The following is a 22,362-nucleotide window of genomic DNA, read 5'->3' on the forward strand; positions in this document are numbered from 1 at the left end:
ATGTTTGTACTTAATAATTAAAGAATGTCGGGATATTGCCAATAGAAAAGTGGTACCTTCTCTTTACCTTTGACCTACAAAGAGCAGCTAGCTGCACGAGACAGCTGACAGGTTGGCAGAATTGTTTCCATATTTTTACGCCGATTGATTGACATTTGGAGCATTGTTATATGCCTAAGCAGATAGCTGCTGGAATACTGGTACGTTGGAGTCCCATTTTTTTCTGTGATTATGTTTTTATGTGACGGCTCCGGAGAAAATATTGCTTATATAAAACTGTTCAGATTTTACTTTCACTTTCAGCTGTGTCTTTGCGCCGAAGAGAAAATGCTGAAAATTGAAAATGTTATAAAGACATATCGATGATCTAGAAACTGGTGATCAAAATATTCACAGCGTTACTGCAGTCACCAGAATTACAGATTACAATGCAATATCAAATAGCAGGTAGCTATACTGGCATTGAAGTTGCATGCTGTACAATATTCCATATTGAAAGCGAAAGGAAATACTACTATTTTGCAGACATTTCTGCACGTAGATCATACAATACACATATTAAAGAGATAATGACCTTATTAGTAGAAAATACAATACTGCCTCGTGCTGCCATGTCTAGTATTACAAAGAGGCTGTTTAAAATTTAGATTGATTGATTGATTGATCACAGTCGAGCTCCTGGTTCCAATAAGTTGCTAATTATAACTGGGAGACTCCGGTTCAAGTCCTTGGTTGGTGCAGCACCTGTCTTTCAGAAGCTTAGGAGGAGGAGATGCCTCAAGCACATTAAAGGGAAGGGCTAGCAACCCCTCCCTATAAGAACATACCCTGCTAATGAAACAGCGAGGAAAGTTGCTGCCCTATGTGTCACTAGGCACTTCAAGGGTCTGAACAAATGAACAAGCAGTATCAAACAAATGAACATATTTGATTGCATCACTGGCCAGGAAAATGATTGGTGATGTCCTTGGTGCTGAATTTCTTACACAAGGATTCGGGGTTTCAAGATTCAGGGTTTCAAACGCCATTTCAATGGGTTGTATGATGCCTCATCACAATATATCACTGTGCAATATCATTCCCAATGAATGAACAAATAATGTATATTTGGCCTAATGAATTGCGCTCCTAGTGGCCAGCCGGTCCTGTAACCGCGTGGGGGTCAGTAACCTCCGGCCGAGAGCTTGTGTAAATACAGGCTAATGTATATTATGACATAGTCGTTTCCTGGCAGGTGTTGCTAGTCAGCTGTGTGTTGATGCGGACCTACCTGTGGGCGGGGGCACGACGACTGTTCAGCGTGATGGCAGACACTACACCCTACACCTCAGGCACGCACTCCGCATGCTTCGTCACCGTGCCTGATGAGGAGGTGGGCAAGAAAATAGCCAGGTCAGTACACAGAGACTGGAGTGTCAACGCAACAGGTCTTTTGTTTGCATCTATGAGGAGTCAGAAAGTAATGCAAGTGGTTTTATAACAAGCCCTTTTTTTTTTCATAAAATGAGTTGAAATTTGGCACGAAGGTTTTAACGACTTATTGAACATCACAGACAGTATGGCCACCAGAGAATAAGAAAGAGTAGCTACTAGTCTGATGAGGGAGTTGACTGTTGGATGTGTATTGGAAGTATGTTCTGCCTGTGCCAAATAAAAGTATCAAACAAACAAAACAATCCTATCAAAACTGACATTTGACTGTTACAGTGCTGATCAATGCAATTATAGATCCTTTTTCTTGCAATGCTCAGCTGATTGAAGTATAGTTTTCAAAATCTTATTAAAAATTTAACTGTGAGGTTACTAGAAAATTAAAGTATATCTATAGCCTGTTGATGGAGTTAAATGGCAAATAGGCAGAAGGATCCTGATTAGCAATATCATGAAGGTAAAGGTAATCCCATAGCCTTTTTGAGGCCGTGATAGCAGTGTAGTGTTAGCCACTGTGTCTAGGGCATGGCATTGGAAGGTGGAGCCCATCCCTCTCCTTCCACTGCCTTTTACCTCCCCAACCAAAGTCAGGTACCCATTTTTACACCTGGATGGAGTGAAGAAAGTCGTGTAATTTAGTTCCTTTCCCAAGAGCACAACATCGGTGGCATGTCAGGGGAGTAAAACCCAGGACCTCTGGGTTCTGGGCCAAACAACTGTTATGCCAACACAACACTGCAGTATCATACGTAGCCAAAAAATATCCATTTGTTCTGTTTCTAGGGGCCTGGTGCAAAACAAGCTGGCAGCCTGTGTCAACATCATACCTAAGATCATCTCTGTGTGAGTATCATCAGATTTAAGGTTAATGAGAAATGATCATCAGGACCATTAAGAAGTGTTTCTTTCTTCCCTTATACTTTTATAGATAGATTACCAAGAAAATAATTGCTCCCACATGCATATCATCTTAAGTTAATAAATGAGAAAGAAAAGTACTGTATTGAGGTAAAGCGGTTGAACCTCAGACTGAGGAGAAAGCATGGTGCTTTTTCGTTCGCTAATAGTGCAATGCGGCTTCATGCACTGCGGCTCCTATATTCTTCAAGTGTGTTGGGTTCTCTTACTGTAGTACTACCACTAAGAAAAGTTAGAAGAGATTTTTTCAATGAGGAAATGTCTTGTGTCATTCTATCCTCAGCTATGAGTGGGAGGGAAAGGTGGAGGAAGATGGAGAACTGCTACTGGTGGGTAACAAGAGTTTTCTCACCTTGTAAAGCATTATCAATGGTAAAAAAACTTTTTGATTTACAACAAACATTTCAGGTTTACTTGAATATAAGATAGGCCCTATGTCTCCTGCTTTTTACAGATGATCAAGACTAGGACAAGCAAGGTGGCAGCATTGACAGATTTTGTGAGGTGAGCCATCTACATTAGTATGTACAGAATTTATCCCTTTAAATCACAGTATATATGTTTGTTTTTCACATCCTTTGTTTTGACTTCTTATCAAGAATCCTGCTCCCCTTTCAGAAAGAACCACCCATACGATGTTCCTGAGGTCATCAGCACCAAGGTGAAAAAATGTTCTTTTACAATTTGTATTGTAGCTTGAACAGTTTGTGGTTCAGTGAACAGTTGAATAGATACCTCAGTTCCACATTAGATTGGCATTAACTATTCTCCAAGAAGAAGCTTTGGTCGAGTGGGGAAGGAGTGTCCAGGATTTTCTACGTTCCTCTTCCTTCGAACGTAAAAAATCCTGGACACTCCTACCCCACTCGACCGAGGCCTCTTCTGCTTGGAGAATAGGCATTAACTGATCAGGACACTTGCTGTTAAGTTTATCTAGTGGAACGTTACAATAGGAAATGATTATTCTTTCCTCTTCATTCCCAGCTTGACCAAGGGAACCCTGCCTACATGAAGTGGCTGGGTGAAACTGTACCTGACAACTAGACCACCTGTGTTGCACCACCTGCAGCTGTTTTACAGCACCTGTTTTCAGCTTTGGGAGAGTGCAAAATGTTGCTTATGTATTGTAGTGGAGATTCTCTTGTGTTGACTTCTATATGTAAGGTGCTTTATAATTACATGCTGACAGCTACAAAGGCCATACTCTTTGTTAACATTTGGTATGATACCTACTTGGTTTTCTAGAAAGCTTATGGTACAAATATACCATTGGAACGAATAAATGATACTCAACAGCAACACTGTTTTGAATATCGTAGGTTCTAGTATTCTAAAGATTTGATCCTCTTCAATTTGACTGATTTGTTTGTCTTCAATCAACAATTTCTTGTAAAAATGACCAGATTGGGTCTCTAACATTGTCTGAGAAAACTGTGGTTGACAAAGTGAAATGACATCATAGTTGTCCTGGTGTGAAGAAATCAAATTGTGCATGGCTGCTTTTCCAAACTTTTCATTGTTGAACTTAAGAAAAAGAGAGAATGCTGAATGCATCTGCCTTAGAAAAATTACTTTTTCCTTCAATAATACATAACTATGCAAACATCTACTCCTGGTTTTTTTTTGCTATGAATAGCTACTGTAACACTGAATTGTTAACAAATTGGCAGCAAGTATTTCAAAAGCATTCAAAGATTTCAAAGTATTCTCCAGTCATTCATACACAAGACACTCAGAGATGGCAGACTCTTTCACCCATACTACTTTGCAACCCTTGATTTTCACCAGAGAAAAATGTGAGACAACAAATATTTCATATAATAATTTATCTTTATTGCTTATACAATAATAATAATGTAGCTTCTGATTTCCTGGATATTCCAGACAATTTCTGTATCATTACAACAATCATCACACTTTCCTTCAATACACCACATTACTCCCAACAGCAACAATTTGCTCCATTCTACAGTAGTAACTTCATATGTCATTGCTGCCCCCTTGTGGCCTATCTCCCAACTGCAGCTGACAACTTCTGTTCTAGATACTCCTTCCACGACTCTTCAGTTGCCAGCTTCATGGAGTTCCACTCAAAGTGAGGGATCTTACAATAAAACAAACAAAAAAATAATTACACACTTATAATGCAAATATCACATACTTTTACAAGCTTTGCAAGAGTCACATATTTTGTGCCGAAAAATCTACCCCATCACATTGAACAGAGCTCAATGATCATTCTGCGAATGTTGACTGATCACTAAACGTCGACTGATCACCAAAAATCATGCCATGATCAAGAGAATACAAGCATCTGCTGAAAATGTAACTTAGAGCTCGCAGAATCATCAGCTGACAGTCTATTAAAGCCAGTGTCTTGAAATTGATATTGAATTGAGAAATGTAAAAAGAAATGAAATAAAGGGTTATGTTCCTAAAGAGAACAATGTTTACCTGAACTACAGTGTATCCCAGGATCTCTAGGTGGCGCTTCCGCATGGCCACGTGCCCTAGCAGATGCTGGGAGTTCCTACAGAAGTCACGTGCATCCTGGTAGTCAACAGCAACCCTGGACAGGGGAAATGCAACAAAAATTAGCAAAGATGACAATGTTTCCATCTTAACATTCTCCAAGAGTGTGGTACTGAAGAAACAACCCAACAGCTGAAAGCCAAAGGGTGATCCAACCATCGTGAGGGCTGGGACCGAGGGTGATGCAGAATACACCGTGTTTTATTCTATTGATGTCATACCCACCCGAGAAAACACATATTTCAATGCGGTAATCAAATTTTCAACAGTGACGCAAGCAGCACATGCAAAGTGTGTTTGAATCATTCTTTGGAAGCCTTTTGTAATACATCTTCAAAGCCCATGCAATACCGTAAAATACGGACTGGCACAAAACACCCGTATCAAACGTTATCCTGGCCCAGGTATCACATAATGTTTGTTACCTGTGTGCTGTAGCAGGGAGAGGTTTGTTACCTGTGTGCTGTAGTAGGGAGAGGTTTGGTAGCCTTCTGCCAGCACCCCTCAGCTCTGTTCCAGAAGTCTCCATACTCCACACATGGCAGTGCCGAGCCTTCCTCTGTCAGGTAACACTCAAAATCTGAAAACGAAGAAAGACAAGAACACACTTTGTAGACTTCAGACCCTCCTACTATCATGTATTTTCAAGTCTCCTGTAAACCACATATTAAAGCCACAATTCAGTCTCTAACAGCAAAAACAGTAGATGTACCATCTAAATTCTGTCTCCCTAGATACACACCTATTGTTTGGAAGTAGGGAGAGATGACCTTTGACCTGACAAACTCAGGTCCCCCAAGAAAATCGGTCAGGACCTCCTGCACCTGTTTCTCTACTCCATCTAGGACAGGAACTGTGCAGGCGAAAATAAATATCAATCAATGTTATCAATACCATCAAATTCAAAGGAATGCATCTTTGCTGCAGGCTTCATTATTGTTGTTAGACACAAGTATAAAGTTTATTGCATTGCATATCTGGTAGACTGTATAACACACCAGTTTTGTAAGCTTGCAGCTTTTCAATAAACAAGTACTTCTGCCTTATCACGGAAAAAATTGGCACCTACCTTTTTTTGCGACCTCGGTGCAGTATTGACCGTGGAACCACGGAATGTCATACTCAGGATACTCCAGTACAACGGCGCGGTTTACGCGCATCAGGGTGTCACGTAACTGGGCATTGTGGTGGTCTTTCGATCCTGTAACAAAAGTGTTTGGTTAAAACCAGATAAGCTTTGTTCTTAAACATAAAGAGCTAAACCTAGCAGCATACATGTAAAAAGGTAAAGCGGTCAAACCTCATGATCAGACCGAGGACAAAGCATAACGATTTTCCGTCAGCTATTAGTGAAATGCGGATTCGCTACGGCTCACATGTTTAGCCAAGCATACCAGGTCACCCTTACTCTTCTTCAAATGTGTTGGGTTCTCTTACATGCAGAGGTTTGACACTTGAGGCTCACGCCTGACGCATACATAAATCTGTATGCAATCAACATAGGAAATTGTTGAAATATTACAACAATCATCATTTCCCATCTTTCTACATTATTTTCCTGTGAGTGCTAGCATGCAAATGATTTTTTGGTTATTATAAATATGTTTTATAACAAGAAATCAAACTCACTTTCTAGGTATGTGTCTAGTTGTTCCAGAAACTTGACTTGGAAGATTTTCTTCACAATCTCTACTGGTAGCTGCTGCAGCTGTGCTAGGGAGTAGGCCAGTCTGACCAGGACGTGGGGCGATATCGTCCACAACTTCTTCACAACAGTGTCTACACAGACGCCGAAGAATTCCTCCGCATTGGTGGGACTGTAGTTCAGGAAAGCAAACACTGAGAGCACGGTGAGGAGGTGGTCGTTTTGCAGGGTATGCATCTTCCTGACGGTCGCGTTTGCCAGGGTATCGAGGATGAGGCCGTGTTGAATCCGCGTACGAGACATCACCATCGCCCAAGTGGCCAGGTTGATTCCAGTTAGCCTGTCAACTTCTCCCAGATTCCTCTCGTACCATTTGATGATCTCGTCGATCAAGAAGGTTGCCGTCCACGCGGGAGACTCCACGTAGTATGACAAGACGACCTTGTGTAATGTTCGGAAGGTCGTCACGTTGTGTAGACGTTCGATCACTGTGGCGTTCACGTTCCTGAAGAGGTCGGACAACTCTCTCTGATTGGTCTTCTGGACCGTGGTGTTGCTCGTGAGGGTACGGAGGCTCTGTGTGATCAGCCCCAGCTCTGCAAAACTTAACTGAGGAAGCATCGTGTGAATTTTCTTAACCACGGCGTCTTCGAGCCTCCCGCCGGGAAGTTGGGCCAGACAGTTCACGCACTCCGCGACCACAGGAGGCTTGAACGTGGTTCCTACGATGGAAATGAGTGCGTACCTTAGCTGCGACAGGAAGGCTTGATCGTCGTAACCTGTGGCAATGAAAGTTTTGGCTGACTGGAGCACAGGTCTTAGCTTCATGTGTTCGTGACTTATATGAGGTTGGACTAGCTTGGCCACTTTCTGTAGAAGATTTTGGTTACGACAACCCATTGCTTCCAGGGCTTGAAGTAGTGTTACCAGTTCTGTCTCTTGAATATTATCTGGGAGTTGGTACAAAGCGAGAGTCTCTAGGTCTCGCTTTACTGCTGTGGGTGCCAGAGGGCCCAGGCACCAAAGCAGGCAAGGAATCATTGACTTAGGGAAGCTGTCGTGTGAATCAGGCATTAAAAACAATAGATGCCTCCTGAAGCCCTCCTCCAAGGCCCTGTTATAGTAGTTGAGGTCCTTTAAGGCGTCTTTGATTCTAAAGATGGTGTGAATGTCAAGTTCGTCCAACACTGCGAGGAAATACCGGCTGATCATTTCCAGAAGTTTCCTGTGCTTCATCTTCATGATGTTCAGAGCACGTAGGATTCGGCCAACGTTGTTCGGGTTTCTGTCGTCCTCACAGTGAACCATGAGTTCCATGGCTTTCTCAACCAACTGTTGGTTCAAATCCGGGGACGATAATCGTGCCATGCCGATCATCAACTGCGAGAATTCGCGTATGTGCGTTATGTCGCTCAGGCGGTGGCGTACGATCTCTATGACCTCCGCCATTATTGGGCTTCGATAGTACATCGGGCCGACGTAACGTAGAGTCGCAACGAACTTGGACAACTGAGGAATATCCAAATCCCCGACACTTCTACATCCCTTCAAAAACAACTGCTGAGACAGGAGATTCGACGAGTCGAGTCTCAGCCTAGAGAGTGCGTACAGATTTGATATCACAAAGTCGTTATCGACTTTCCCACCCTCCAACTGTTGAAGGATCATCTCACAAACTCTCCCAAACAAGGGGCTCTTACCAATCACATCAAAACTCTGGTGATACTTGTCCTTCTGGGATTGAATCAACCATAGCGCGTCCAAGGCTTTACTGAAGTGTGCTGGCGTAAAGCTTCCCTGGTTGTTGTGGATAAAGTTCAGAATTTCCGTGTGGTCTTCGAAGCTTTCTATCTGTTCTATGAAGCTGTCTTTCTCTTCTGTGGTTGTGTGAGTCCTGGCGAGACACAGATATCTGACTCCATGGTGAGCTCTTTGGGAAGAGTATGCAGTTCTAAATGGCGTTGACCCTCTGAATGAGGGTAACATATATCTAGACTGGGAGACCAGGACCCTTACTGCCCTGTTCATGGTTATATCCTTCCCTGGACTATAATTAGTTTAACTTTAAATGTCAGCAACCCACAGCAGCGTCATGTATTCCAGCACCTGGGGACACGAGAGAAACAGAATTTTTAATGGTAACGTTATGTAAAACAAGTTAGCTCTTCCATTTTTTTGTCATGATTTCGTTTGATATAATAATGGTTTGACGGTCTACATACTTATTTAGGCTGTAAAACCTGTTCCTATCACGAGAGGCAAGCATAATGTGGCATCCAAAATTCATACGTCCACGTCATGTACCAACCTCCCTGCATGTGAGACTGTGTAAGGTCGTGTGCCCCCCTCCCCACACTTGATCGGACGTGGTGTTTTGCCTTCCCAACGCAATAATTTTGGAGAATACATGCAGCTATTCATAGGAACACAGGGTAGACAAGTCGTAACTAACCTCTTTTCCGTCTTGATCTAGGCGAAAGAAACTTGTCTTCTTGTTTATTTTCCGTAGTGTGCTTTCATGTGTCCCACGCGGATTTTTTACTTGCCTTGGGTATCTGAAGTACACTTTGGTTAAAAGTCGCCAGGCGGCGCTTCTGCACTTCCTGGTTGCACAGCGCCTGCGCCGTAAGCGTAACCTAGTTTTTGGGGGAGGGCTACGTGGAACTAACTAACCTACAAAATGATCCACAGTTTATTTATGATCAACAGTGCGGGGTAAGTTATCAATCTGTTTACCCAGTCTTTTGTTATTTCTTCTCTACATTCAATTTCCTGCATGTTAGTCTTTTGTAAGTCATAAATTAGAGGCATTTTTGCGGATACTTCAATGGGGAGGGGGGCGTAGGTGGCTCCGATACCAAAAACATAATCAACTTTATTTATGTTCAGGGATATCTTTATGGAGAAGCATTGGAAAAGTGTCATCAGCAGATCGGTGTGTGACTACTTTTTTGAAGAGCAGCAAAAGGTATGAAGTTTTCCTGTCCTTATTCTTGTCTTGTTAGAAACCGGACCTGCACCAAGCAAATGTAATCACTTGGTCATATGACAAATATCAATATGTACAGAACAGGGGGTCAACTTCTCTAGAACTCCTTATAAGAACCTTTATCACATGTCTCAAGCTGTTGTTCTGGATTTCAGTTTTATCTGAAGATTATATAAAAAATCTGTTTTATGCCAGAACAAAAATCTACAATTTGTAGTAAATTTTGTACAAAATAAACAAGTTGTTTAGGAAAAAAGGAAGTGAAAAGCACTGTTCAGAACCAAGGAGGTTTTAACCTCCTTGTCAGAACTTAGCTAAATTAAGAAAGATCAGAGGTTCGGCACTGCTGCCAATAAGCTAGTTCGGAGTTGCTACTACGCATGTGCAGTGTCAAAGGTGAAGGCCCCCGCGACGGAAACAGTGCTCGCCTCCACATTGTCTCCATTTGCATAACAACGCCCAGAGGGGTCTTGTTTCCGTCGCGGGGGCCTTCACCTTTGACACTGCACATGCGTAGTAGCAACTCCGAACTAGCTTATACACATACCTCTTGGACTTCCAATTCACATGTAAGTTGATATGTTCAATACACATGTAAGTTGATTTAATGAACCCAACCCAGCCCTGCTGAATACAGACATTACACTTACAGTACACTATTATACACACATGTATAGAGAGAGAGAGAGAGATACAGATACAGTGTAACAACACGGCATTAATCTCATATGCATAATTAAACCTTGTATTGGGTATGCATAAATTATGTTATGTATGGTATACAATATGATGTTACATTGTATAAAAAATGTATTCCTTCTGCCAGGCCAACAGCCCAGAAGATGTGAACCCAGTCATCTCCACCCCTCACCACTATCTCATCCACATCTACAGAGAAAACATCTACTTTGTAGCAGTCTGCACAACAGAAGGTAGGGACAGCTGTCTCAAATCTTTCTCTGAGTTGACAAGACAGATTTAGGAAGTCTGACATACCAGTAACATCTACACCTGCAATGTTAACTTTGAAATACACAGTCTTGGCATGGCATATATTGAATATTTTGATTTAACATCTACTAACATAATTCCGCCAGTTTACATAATCCTGCCAACCCTGAAAAGATACAAGGAACGTCCAAGCAGATCTCTAAGACCAACCCAACATCCAATATAATGCACTCCTGTATATCTAAACTGTGCATACCTGGGGGTGCTACACTAGAGATCTCTCAAACACACTGTTTTTAAAGTGGCAGATTTATGTAACCCGGCAGATTAATGTTAATGGAGGTTAATGGATGTGAACTTTTTGCAATCAGTTTGAATTCTTTTGATTTTTACACACATACATTATCATGTTACGTTATGGCCTGTTGCATCCTTTTCTTAGCTTGTTCTATAAATTAAGTTAACGTTGTTGTTGTTTCCCAGTCCCTCCCCTGTTTGTGATAGAGTTCCTACACAGAGTAGTGGACACCTTCACAGACTACTTTGGAGATGGAGGGGAATCTGCAATAAAGGACAACTATGTCATCGTGTACGAGGTTAGGAACAACTCTCTACTATTCTTTTGTCCTACAGAAGGCTTAACATTTCATGTACAAATGTACCTCCTGGATTATTCCAGAAGTATGAAATGAAAAAATGGTAGGACACTTACATTGTATGCTCATGTATAAGATTAGGTGTATGATGACAATCCTAGATACATTGATGAAGGTTAAGACATCCAGGTAATAAGATACATGTGCGCAAAACAACAGTTAGATCAAGTGGATAATATTTGAAAACAGTCAGACGTTTCAGACAGCATCCGCTGTCTTTCGTCACTGACTGGGTGAGCTAGGATCTAGAGTTACCAGGTTTTAAACCAAAACTCTGAATTAACGACAATCCTATGTCCTCTCCACAGATGGGCAGGCATATACTGTCACTAAAGATGTAAACACAGTTTACTGTTTGCCACAAATGTATATCATTTTACTACCATTTTTTAGTTCAATTTGAGTCCATGCATTGTGACTTAATGTTCTTTTCAACCAAGAAAATGGCTAGCATCTACTTCATCTTATAACATGAGGTACAATCCTGCATGTTGTAACTGCAAATTTTCCCTTTGCTATTCCAGTTGTTGGAAGAGATGTTGGACAATGGATTCCCTCTGGCCACGGAGTCCAACATCCTGAAGGAACTCATCAAACCTCCCAACATTCTCCGCACAGTCGTCAACACTGTCACAGGCAGCTCCAAGTAAGTACAACAAGCACAATGTACATTATATCATTCATCTGAAAAAAGTACAGCCAGAAGATTCCCATAAGTAATGAGGCTGTTGTATTGACCTTTAACGTCCTTGAACTTTTGACACTTTTAACTCCTCCAAAACGTGACCCCCATTTTACATCCCTTCCAAACAACAAATGCAGCTCTAACCAGGTACCCTTTCCCAGATTCAAACCATGGTCTCCCATTTAGCAACTAATTGGAACCAGGAGCTCAACTTTGAGGCTGCTACCAATTAAGCTACAGGGACATGTTACTATTGTTAGGATTTAGTACGGTCACTAAAGATTAAAACCAATCTCTTGTGTTCCCCCCAGCCTGGCAGACACACTCCCCACCGGTCAGCTGTCCAACGTCCCCTGGAGGAGGGCGGGGGTCAAGTACACCAACAACGAGGCGTACTTCGATGTCATCGAAGAAATAGACGCCATCATTGACAAACAGGTTTGTTGCTCCTTAAAGTTTAACACCAGTTGTGTATCGTATTGTAGCTTTATTTATTAGTTTATAAGAGTTTTTAACTAGACCATCTAATGGCGGACCATGATGCCTGGAGGGAGAGAGCGCAGCCATAGTCCGCGCCGGGCAAGCCGCCCAATTTGATGATGATAAGAGATATGCACATGATACATGTACAGTCAGGGCTGACAAGACAATACAGACTGTGGAGGTTTTAACATTAAACAGTTTGATTAATACATAAAAGTATGTTGGACTTAGAGAATCTTTTGATACATTGAGACCATATACATATGTTTAAAGTTGTTTTTTATCCTCTGTGTATCAAACGTGTCAAAGGCATGATTTTTTTTCTGTATGCTACTCCAGGGCTCCACTGTATTTGCTGATATACAAGGAGTGGTAAGTGTACATTTGTATTGTACTACAATATTTTTCCATGGTTCCAAAGTTCCTTAATCCAACCATAGCTCTGTAATGCTTTGTTCACTTTCAGAATATATCACTGCCATGAAATACATACACAACTTAAGATGTTAAACATTATAAGTAACTGGAAAGAAATTCATTCGGTTTAATCATTTTGTTTTCCCAAATTGGTACATGTGTATCATCTCTTAAACAAAGTCCAAAGCTGTTCTAAGCTTTCTTGTTCTAAGATGGTATTTCCATTACAGATTGACTGCTGTGTGAAGCTATCAGGGATGCCCGACCTCACCTTGTCTTTCATGAACCCTCGTATCCTCGACGACGTCAGTTTCCACCCGTGTGTGCGCTTCAAGAGATGGGAGGTAAATGTACATCCTTGCTTATTGTCTTTTTAAGTCTGAAAAAAGTTTTTTTTCAGGGGGGCTGCTCCTCATGTGTTTTTTTTGGGGGGTGGGGCAACGGCTCCTTTTTATTGCTGGTCCCTTGGATACTATTTTACCTTTTCCTTTACCTAGTCCCATCCTCATGCCTGAGGGTCGGGGACCATGGTACAAAATGTAGCGTACAGTGTCAGCCTCCTCCACTCCCTCCTGCCTCTGGCTCTGTGAGTGCACTCAGCCAGTGGGAGACCTGTCCAGTCATGAAGTTATGAAATTATTAAGTTTGACTGTAACTTGATAGTGTGAAATGATTGCAATGCTCTGATCTCTCACACAGGCAGAGAGAGTTCTATCGTTTGTTCCTCCTGACGGTAACTTCAGACTCATCTCCTACCATGTGGGATCTCAGAAGTAAGTCTTGAATTCTTATCTCTCAGCAATTTACACATTGATGTACATAAATGTAGTACTAATAACACTGGTCAGTTCACATGTAGAAAAACATTTGAAATCTTCAGAAATGTTAAATTTCTGCCTACAAGTGTGGTATCAGCTGAAAGCAGCTATCAACATACTCAGTGATACACAATGTACATGTAGAAACATATAATTGATTAGAGCATTGTGACTCAATTTTGGTCTCCTAGCCTTTATCTCTGGATCATTCTTAGTGAGCAAATTTTAACATTTTATATTTTGCGCTAACTATTTCTGTAACTTAATGAAGGTTAGTATAGAGTCTAGATTGTTGTTTTTCTTCTAATTTGTGCTTATAAACCGCCTGTTCTTCTCTCTACAGTATGGTGGCCATACCTGTGTATGTGAAGCCCAACATTTCCTTCAGAGAGGGAGGGGGGCGCTTTGATGTCACTGTGGGACCCAAACAGACCATGGGCAAAATGGTAGGTAACACCTTTATGTGATATAAAGTTCATGATCCTGGATGGGTCTCATGGTATAGTCTGACTTCGTCAAGTTAGTGCACCATTTACCAAATGCATGTTTTGGGCTTGTCTACCTGTTTTCATTTTGTGTGGCTGTAAGTGTACGTTGAGTGTTTTGTGTATGTCTTTGTGTGTGTATATGTCTGTCTGCCTGTGTGTGTGTGTGTGTGTGTGTGTGTGTGTGTATGCATATATGAGTGCATGTGTGTGTTTTTTTGTGTGTGTATGCCTCTGTGTATGACTGTGTGTTTTCGTGTGTGTGTTGTATGTACATGTACATTGTAGTGTGTGTAGTTGTGTGTTTTGTGTGTGTGCGTATGTATCCATGTTTCTGCAACTCCCAATATGCACCATGCAGCATTGCCAATTCGCCACACATCCTCAGTTCTGATATTCTTTGTCTGTGGGATTGGATGAGTCTCAAGCAGTATTGGTAATAAGGGGGTGAAGTCTGCCATCCCTGATTTCTTGTTGTTATTTTGCAGGTGGAGTCTGTGGTGATCACCTGTGCCATGCCCAAGGTGGTGTTGAACATGAATCTGACCCCGACCCAGGGAACCTACACCTTTGACCCTGTTGCCAAGGTGTTGACCTGGGACGTGGGTAAGATCAACCCCCAGAAACTGCCCAACCTGAGGGGGAACATCAGTCTGCAGAGTGGGTCTCCACCACCCGAGTCCAACCCGGCTATATCTGTGAGTAACGTGCAAGCATTTAGCTTTCAGCACGTTAAAGAACCCACCACACTTATCAAAAAGAGAAGGGATCCGTGTGATTGGATCAAATAAATCTGTCCGGATATGCAGCTTGTAGTGTACTCAGTACAAACCTGGTGCGTTACACCATGAGGCAGTTTACCAAATATGCAATACAAACAAACAAATAAACTTGGGACATGTTTTGTCAGGTACCCATTCACACCTGAGTGGAGTGAGGAAAGTCGTGTAAAGTACCTTTCCCAAGGGCACAACATTGGTGACATGACATGATTCGAACCAGGGACTACTTGGTTCGCATCTTGTATCTTGAACAAGCTTTGAGAGATTTGGATAGGCTCACGTGGTATTGAAAAAGAAATGGGGGAAAATCCATATGATTGGTCCATTGATACAAATTTCATACATTGTTTTCGTTGTTGTACAGTCTAGTCAAACCTGTCCATAGTGGCTACTCAAAAGACTTGCAGAAAATGGTCATAGTAGACAGGTGACCAATATAGACAAGACTCTTAATGGAACAGGTGGTCACTATGCCATATACGGGATTCTTAATGCTAGTGTCAATGGAAATATTATTGAAGGAACCATTAAAAAGAGGTCACAATGGCCAGGTGGTCCATACGTAGAGGTGGTCACTTGTACTGGTTTGACTGTACATGTATATCAATGGCCAAATGGTCATTATGTAGAGGTGGTCACTTGAACTGGTTTGACTGTAGAAAAAAGTAATGTAGATAACAGGAAGTATGAAACTCATATTTCTGTTTTTGCCTTTTCCAGGTCCAGTTCAAGATCCAGCAGATGGCAGTGTCGGGGCTAAAGGTCAACAGACTGGACATGTACGGAGAGGTCAGTAAGGTCAGATATACGCACATCAGGACTGTTCCATTAGAACATAGGGAGGGACAGAGTCCCGTAGAAACTCTTACACACATGCCCCACCTAAACTCATTTAATCACTGTTCATTTCAAAGTCGTTGACCAAAAAAACTTCACCCTTGAAACTAGTTTACAGTACTAGTGTAGCATTAGCATGAAAGTTCATCTGAGTTGGTAAATTACATGAAAAATAAACTCTTCTCCAACTTAAAGATTTGACTCACAGGAATTTTTGACCAAATCACTCGGTCTTCTTCAGCTATCTGACCCTAACACTGTGTAGACACTCAGGTGTGACACCCATTACCGACTTCTGACAGACTTTGCCCTAGTGCTGACGTCACACTTGCATAAAAAGCACGTGTCAGCAGCGTTTGGATCAAATGGCAGAAGAAGACCGAGTGATTTGGTCAAAAATTCCAGTGAATCATTTCTTTCAGTTGGGAAACAGTTTATTTCTCATTATATAAAGCCCCCCTCTCACTGGACCGGTGGCACGCTGGCGTCGCCGCTGCGGCCGATCAAAATTGACAAAGCACTCAACGAATTTCATCGAAAAAAAACTGAATCCTTTTAAGCTTTGTGTGCTTTGTTGGCTTTTTGGTCATACTTGTACGTTTTGAATGATATTCCCATTATAAAGTCAAGGGTAACACAAATCCAGTTTGCCGTGGGTCCAGTGAGAGGGGGGATTCACTTAATTCAGCATTATAGATAGTACATCACGTCTTGTACTGATTTTTTTTAACTATTACAATATATTTTTCATTGCACGTGATGAAGCATGAAAAATGATGACATTTTGTTGACATGAAGTTGCATACATGTACATGTAGTTAAAGGAGAGCTTGGTTGAACGACAATGGATCAAAATGTACCTTTCCCCTCATCTTTCAGAGCTCCCCAAAGAAAAGCTTCACGTTTGAGGTTTGTTACTCTTTGGCCTTGAGTAAAGGATCTCCTCTCTAGTGTGTCACTCACACATGTGGTTCCAAATGAAACCGGATTGAACTGAAACTGGTTTGCTCAAAACCGATTGGAAAAAAAACAAGACTATTTTTTGTAGTTTTGGGACAGCAACCTCAAATACCCTTGCTGCATCAAGTATCTCTAAACACACTATTGTTTTGCAGTGCATGTATCTGGTAGACAGTGGTAATGTTTTGAGGACTCACATTACAGAAGACTTACTAACTCCTTCTAGTTTTAGCCACTGTTGCTGTTTTCACAGTTTAGGCCATGTTGATTTGATTATATGGATGACATCCTTTGGGAACCCCAAAACTGATGGGAGCAAGGAAATGAAAATAAAGTTTGGCAAAAAAAAAAAGTTGCCGTCATTATGATATCTAAGTGGTTAGGAAGGTTGAACAATTGACTAAACACTGTATGGTATAGAGAACAATATATTCTTCATGTTTGTTCTTTCACATCTTCATCTTTGGAACTGACTTTGGCACTCTATGACATTAGTACATACGTACATGTACCGATTTTCCTTTTTTTTTAAATTTACAGCATATATTTGAACCTTTTTCAGCTGGTTTGTATGATGTACAGTATGGTCAAAAATGTTTTTTTTTTTTTTTGGGACGGACAAAAATTGATTTGCAGACGTTATCCATATGATCAAATCAACATGGCGTTAGGCATACTAATGATGGTGTTGCATGTAACTACTGTCACTCAGACAACTGTATTCATTCTAGTCCGGACAATCCTGCAAAGGAGGCACCCAGGAATTGATCAGATGTGCCCTTGACTAATTCTTCATTTTCTAACTTCTAAATTGTATTTCAAACAGGTTTTTCGGTTGATATGATACCACTGGGATCTAACAAAAGATTGGGTGTTAACGTTTACAGCCACAAGCTTTTTCCTATCCTGTATTGGCTATCTTAAACAGTACATCTACTTCTGTATCTGCATCTGTATTATCGGTGTGCATGTATCTCTGCCCTTCTGTATAACCCACTAGCTACTTCTTGCTCAGAAAGGGTATTTGAGTTGCATTTTTCCCAACACTGGCTCTTCCTTCCTACCACTTGCATATGTCATTCATTTGAATTATCCCCCCCAGAAATTATGCACAATGTTTGAACCCTTGTTTTTGATTGGTTGCTGAAAGTTTGATTGACACCTTTTTGTGTTGCCCTGCCACATGACTTTCCTCCTGTGCACCTCCATTAAACTCCTTTCACACCAAAAGTGTGGCACTGTGCTGAGGTGTTCTCACGACTGGGTGGGATTTAGACAATGCCATTTGGTAGAAAGTCAGTCTAGAATGTATACCAGTGAACTGGCCATGTGAAACTCCGTAGCATTGTCGAACAGGGTTCTTTAGACACGAGTTTGATGTCGAGTATCATACTATGCGTGGCACCAGGGATGTCCTTGTGGCTCAACTGGTAGCAACCTCAGTTAAGCCCCTGGTTCCAATTAGTTGGTCACTTGGAGATCCAGGGGACAGGACATCTCGGTTGAGGCTGCACCCGTCTTCCGGAATTGACTTGAAATGTCTGATGGCACCACTTATCTGCCATTTTGGGTGCTACAGAGTCACAGATTTGACATGAAAGTCGGAAGTTCCCTGTTGGGCAATGTCACGCACTTTCACATGGCCAGTACTCTGGTATACATTCTAGACCAACTTTCTTCCCAATTGTGTTATCCAAGTACCACCCAGTGTCGAGAAAACCTCAGCACCCTGCCCTGCCATAACTCAGTGCTCGGGGAAAGGAGTTTAATGTGGGTGCTGTGTGTCCTGTGTAGTCATGTAGGATGACATCACAGCCAAAACATAAGCTCTCTCTAACATGCTCTAGTTTGTACAACAACGTAGTAGCCCATTCTAAGCTGTAGATTTTGTTCACACTAGTTTGTGTATTAATTGCACCAGAGTTTTTCGTTCAAGGTATTTCCGTAGTGAAATCCTTAACCGTTGCCCTTTTTTTATCCTGAATTCCAGAAATACAAGCCGTTCAAGGGAGTGAAGTACTTGACCAAAGCGGGGAACTTCCAAGTTCGAACGTGATGTCGCCTGGTTGCGTGTCATCCAAGCAGACGCTAGGGTCATCTGAGGCTGCACAAATGTTATCTATTGTCACTATCCAGTTTCTAGCATAATTATTAAAAGATATATATTATCACTATCTTTTTTGAATATCTAATCTGGAACTGAAAGCAAACAAAATGTATTATGAAGAGAAAAATTATTGTAGAATAAACCTTAGTCATCCTTCCATCCATCCATGCATTCCCTAGACGTGTCCATACTTCGTATCTTTATTCTACTTTCTTTTATATGCTTGCACAATTCAAGCCCCCTTAAAAAAACTCAGTATTGAACTAGTGGATAAAGTTCTACAGCCACCTTTAGGAAGAGTAGACTTGATTTTATGGCTGATGATAGCAAAGACAATGATTTTGGCTTTGATTCCAAAAACTAAGTTCTGGCAGTTGAAACATTATACATGTAATTTATGTCTTCTGTAACCAACTTTGTATGCTGATTTATTTACAGCTTATTTATCAATGTACCATCTGCAACAAAACAAGACACTGAAACCTTCATATAATCTAGAATTCTGTGCAATTGCCAAGGTCCAGCTTTTCACCGCATATAGTGTACATGTATTAGCATTAACGTTCATCTGAGTTGGTAAATTACATATTGAGAAATAAACTGTTCCCCAACTCAAAGAATTGACTCACTGGATTTTTCAACCAAATCACTCGGTCTTCATCAGCTGTCTGACCCAAGCGCTGTAGACAGAGGCTTTTTTAGGCTCATGTGACGTCAGCACTGGGTCAAAGTTTGTCAGAAGTTGGTATCGCCCCCTGTCCAGGTTGAGAGAAGCTTGGGTCAGATAGCTGAAGAAAACATTTGAGTGATTTGGTCAAAAATTCTGATGAGTCCAACAGTTTATTTCTCTTTATGTATCTTTTCCCTTGTGTTTTTTTCCCAGTACTGAATTTTCTTACCCACATTCGGTGTCTTCGCAACTTTGAAAACAAGTTCATGTAACTCCAAACCTGTACCATAGGTTGATGTCCCTTTTTATGATTATTAATGTAAATGTATGTTGAACTTATACTTACGTGAAGATTTAGCCTTAATTCTGTCATCCTCCATTATTGTACTTGAGGAATCTTGAGTTCAAAATTTGAAGATGGTAAGTTGCGTAAACACAGTCTTTGGTATAAGTCTCCAAGCAGATGTTGGGGTGAAAATTTTAATGTTTTCTATTACATTTTTCGGGATGGTTACATGTCAGAAAAACGTTTCAAGTTTCCATTCTTATATCTGCTTGGAGATTATTTAGTGTAGTAAAGCCTCAGGGAGGCTGCCCCGGAAATCTGTGTCCCACTACAACAGCTATTCAACTACTCCTTGTCAACTGGAATATTCCCCATGGAGTGGAAGCAGAGTAATGTGACGCCTGTGTTTAAGAAGGGTGATCGTACTGACCCCCTTAATTACAGACCCATATCTCTTTTGCCAACGGTAGCCAAGGTATTTGAAAGGCTCGTGCACAACCATCTGTACAGCTACCTTGAAGATAACAGCCTCCTACACAAAAATCAGTCGGGTTTCAAAAAGGGAGATGGAACCGTCCTGCAACTAATCCGGCTGGTAGATGACTGGGCCAGGTCTATCGACGATCCAGACATCTCCTGCACAGCTGCCGTCTTCCTCGATGTAAGACGGGCGTTTGATACGGTCTGGCACCAAGGACTCACATACAAGCTGACCCGCTACGGTGTCGGAGGTCCAGTGCTTCGGTGGTTTGACAGCTACCTGACCGGCAGGAGACAACGTGTCGTCATAAACGGAGTCGCCTCATCTTGGGGAACAACAACAGCGGGAGTACCCCAAGGCAGTATACTGGGACCTCTCCTGTTCCTGGTATATCTCAACGATTTGATGGATCTCCCGTGTAAATCAGCACTCAATTGCTTTGCAGATGATACATCTCTGTACAACTCAGCCAGAACAGCGCAGGAAGTTGCCTCCACCACCAACAGCGATCTGCAAGTAGTCTCCACTTGGTTCTTGGACTGGGGTCTTCAGCTGCACCCTGACAAGTGCAAGGTCATCTGTATCAAGTCCGACCGAAAGAACGTCCAGCTGCCCCCTATCTTCCTACTTGGAAAGATTGTGGAGCAAGTATCCTCATACAGTCATCTGGGTGTTACCATCCATCGATCACTTAGATGGACTGAACATGTACAGACGACCACAAGCAAAAGCAAGAAACTCCTTGGTGTCCTGACCAAGGTCAAGGGGAAACTTGGCCGGCATGCGCTTGAGACAGCCTACTTCGCCTTAGTAAGACCCAGGCTGGAGTACGCCTCAGTTCTCCTGGGAGATTTGAACTGCACAGCTAGCAGGATGCTGGAGCAGGTCCAATACTACGCTGGTTGTCTCGTCACAGGTGCCATGAAGGGGACCCCCAGCTCTACACTTCTACAAGAACTCGAGTGGGATACCCTGTCGACCAGGCGACAATACAACTCACTGGGAATAATGTACAAGATGACGAATGGATTAGTTCCTCCTCACCTTCAACCTCTTATTCCCCCAACAAGAGGCGCCCAGTCATCCACAAGACTGCAACTACGCAACAACACCCATCTTCATGTACCACGTTGCAGGACTCAGACTTACAAAACCAGCTTCATCCCGCACACCTCATCACTCTGGAATCAACTGCCCCAGTCAGTTAAGGATGCCCGTAGCCCTGCTGTCTTCAAGAGAGAGTGCAAAAAGCATCTCTTGACTCCAAGGCAGCAACAGACGTACCGTAGGCTCGGCTCGAGGCAGGACAACATCTACACTGCCAGATTGCGTATGGGGTGGTGCCAATTAAACAGCACCCTGCACAAGATGAAGATCAAGGACAAAACGTGTGACTGTGGGGCCTCCACTGAAACCCCCCAGCACTATTTGCTGCACTGCCCCCATTATTCTGACGCGCGGAACACCCTCTCTTCCACTGTCGAACGTCTTGTGCGGCAACGCCTCACTACACCTCTTTTGCTCCAGGGATCAGCGGCCCACAACTTTGAGACAAACAAACAACTGTCTTGGGCACTGCATACGTATATTGAAACAACGAAAAGATTTGCTTCCAGCTGAGACACCCTTAAAATCTGCACTTAAATGCGTTAATTTAAATTGTATATTGACCTCTGACCTCTGACCTCTAGTATTTTATTGTTGTATTTCAATGTATTGTATTGTTTAGTGGTCCGCAATATCAGCTTGGCTGCCTGGCGCTCCACTATGTATTGTCTTGTTGCAATTTTTAATAAAGAATAAAGAATAAAAAAACAAATGTGGATATTCTGAAAAGTAGAAAGTATGATCTTCATCAAATAGGTATACATCTAATCTTAGTGTTCTACATGTATGTCTTCATTGCAATTGCCATCTATATGTGCAAAACTCCACCAATCTTTGTATAGATTATGATAAAACTGTTGCACTCAAATGTTGCATAGTGATGCCACATTATGCACCATACAACAGTTGGAGTAGCTTTGGAAAAATAAATGAAATGTATAGCTTTGATGGTGCCTTTGGCTTGTTTTCTGGAATTAGAAACAGTTAAACAGTTTGAAAGGAAAAAAGTCTATCCTTAGTCACAACTTATATAACAAATTTATGCAAGATCTCCAACTTAACGTCTCCAAGTATAACACACTTCTGTATATCTAAACTGTGCATACCTAGGGGTGCTGCACT

At 41.9% G+C, this 22,362-nt stretch overlaps 3 protein-coding genes across 7 annotated transcripts; 2 read left to right on the forward strand and 1 right to left on the reverse strand.

The window, feature by feature from the left end:
* The first annotated feature begins 65 nt into the window (after window positions 1–65).
* LOC136442516 (protein CutA homolog) lies at window positions 66–3,958 on the forward strand. Of its 2 annotated transcripts, none has more exons than XM_066439417.1 (7): window positions 66–111; window positions 1,235–1,392; window positions 2,215–2,274; window positions 2,633–2,678; window positions 2,804–2,853; window positions 2,968–3,010; window positions 3,334–3,958. In XM_066439417.1, exons 2-7 carry the CDS (start codon window positions 1,259–1,261, stop codon window positions 3,391–3,393), a joined length of 393 nt encoding a protein of 130 aa, XP_066295514.1. In that variant the 5' UTR covers window positions 66–111; window positions 1,235–1,258; the 3' UTR covers window positions 3,394–3,958. The 2 variants fall into 2 exon arrangements, with proteins under 2 accessions (XP_066295514.1, XP_066295513.1); XM_066439416.1 differs by having other exon boundaries at window positions 89–200.
* A 202-nt stretch (window positions 3,959–4,160) lies between these two features.
* Window positions 4,161–9,081, reverse strand: LOC136442512 (FAST kinase domain-containing protein 1, mitochondrial-like). The gene is made up of 7 exons (XM_066439410.1): window positions 8,979–9,081; window positions 6,511–8,632; window positions 5,951–6,082; window positions 5,624–5,734; window positions 5,338–5,461; window positions 4,804–4,918; window positions 4,161–4,453 (listed from the first exon to the last, which is right to left on the reverse strand). The coding sequence occupies exons 2-7, from the start codon at window positions 8,552–8,554 to the stop codon at window positions 4,358–4,360; spliced, it is 2,622 nt and encodes an 873-aa protein (XP_066295507.1). The 5' UTR covers window positions 8,555–8,632; window positions 8,979–9,081; the 3' UTR covers window positions 4,161–4,357.
* Window positions 9,082–9,118: 37 nt separating this feature from the next.
* LOC136442513 (AP-3 complex subunit mu-1-like) lies at window positions 9,119–18,867 on the forward strand. 4 transcript variants are annotated; one of them, XM_066439411.1, is made up of 14 exons: window positions 9,119–9,241; window positions 9,416–9,494; window positions 10,342–10,447; window positions 10,950–11,062; window positions 11,647–11,768; window positions 12,119–12,245; window positions 12,630–12,662; window positions 12,938–13,051; window positions 13,407–13,480; window positions 13,869–13,971; window positions 14,499–14,708; window positions 15,513–15,590; window positions 16,509–16,538; window positions 18,580–18,867. In XM_066439411.1, exons 1-14 carry the CDS (start codon window positions 9,207–9,209, stop codon window positions 18,643–18,645), a joined length of 1,290 nt encoding a protein of 429 aa, XP_066295508.1. In that variant the 5' UTR covers window positions 9,119–9,206; the 3' UTR covers window positions 18,646–18,867. The 4 variants fall into 4 exon arrangements, with proteins under 4 accessions (XP_066295508.1, XP_066295509.1, XP_066295510.1 ...); XM_066439412.1 differs by having other exon boundaries at window positions 15,513–15,581; XM_066439413.1 differs by lacking the exon at window positions 16,509–16,538.
* The last annotated feature ends 3,495 nt before the right edge of the window (window positions 18,868–22,362 follow it).

The sequence above is a fragment of the Branchiostoma lanceolatum genome, chromosome 9 (genome assembly GCF_035083965.1).
Source record: "Branchiostoma lanceolatum isolate klBraLanc5 chromosome 9, klBraLanc5.hap2, whole genome shotgun sequence".
Lineage (NCBI taxonomy): Eukaryota > Metazoa > Chordata > Leptocardii > Amphioxiformes > Branchiostomatidae > Branchiostoma > Branchiostoma lanceolatum.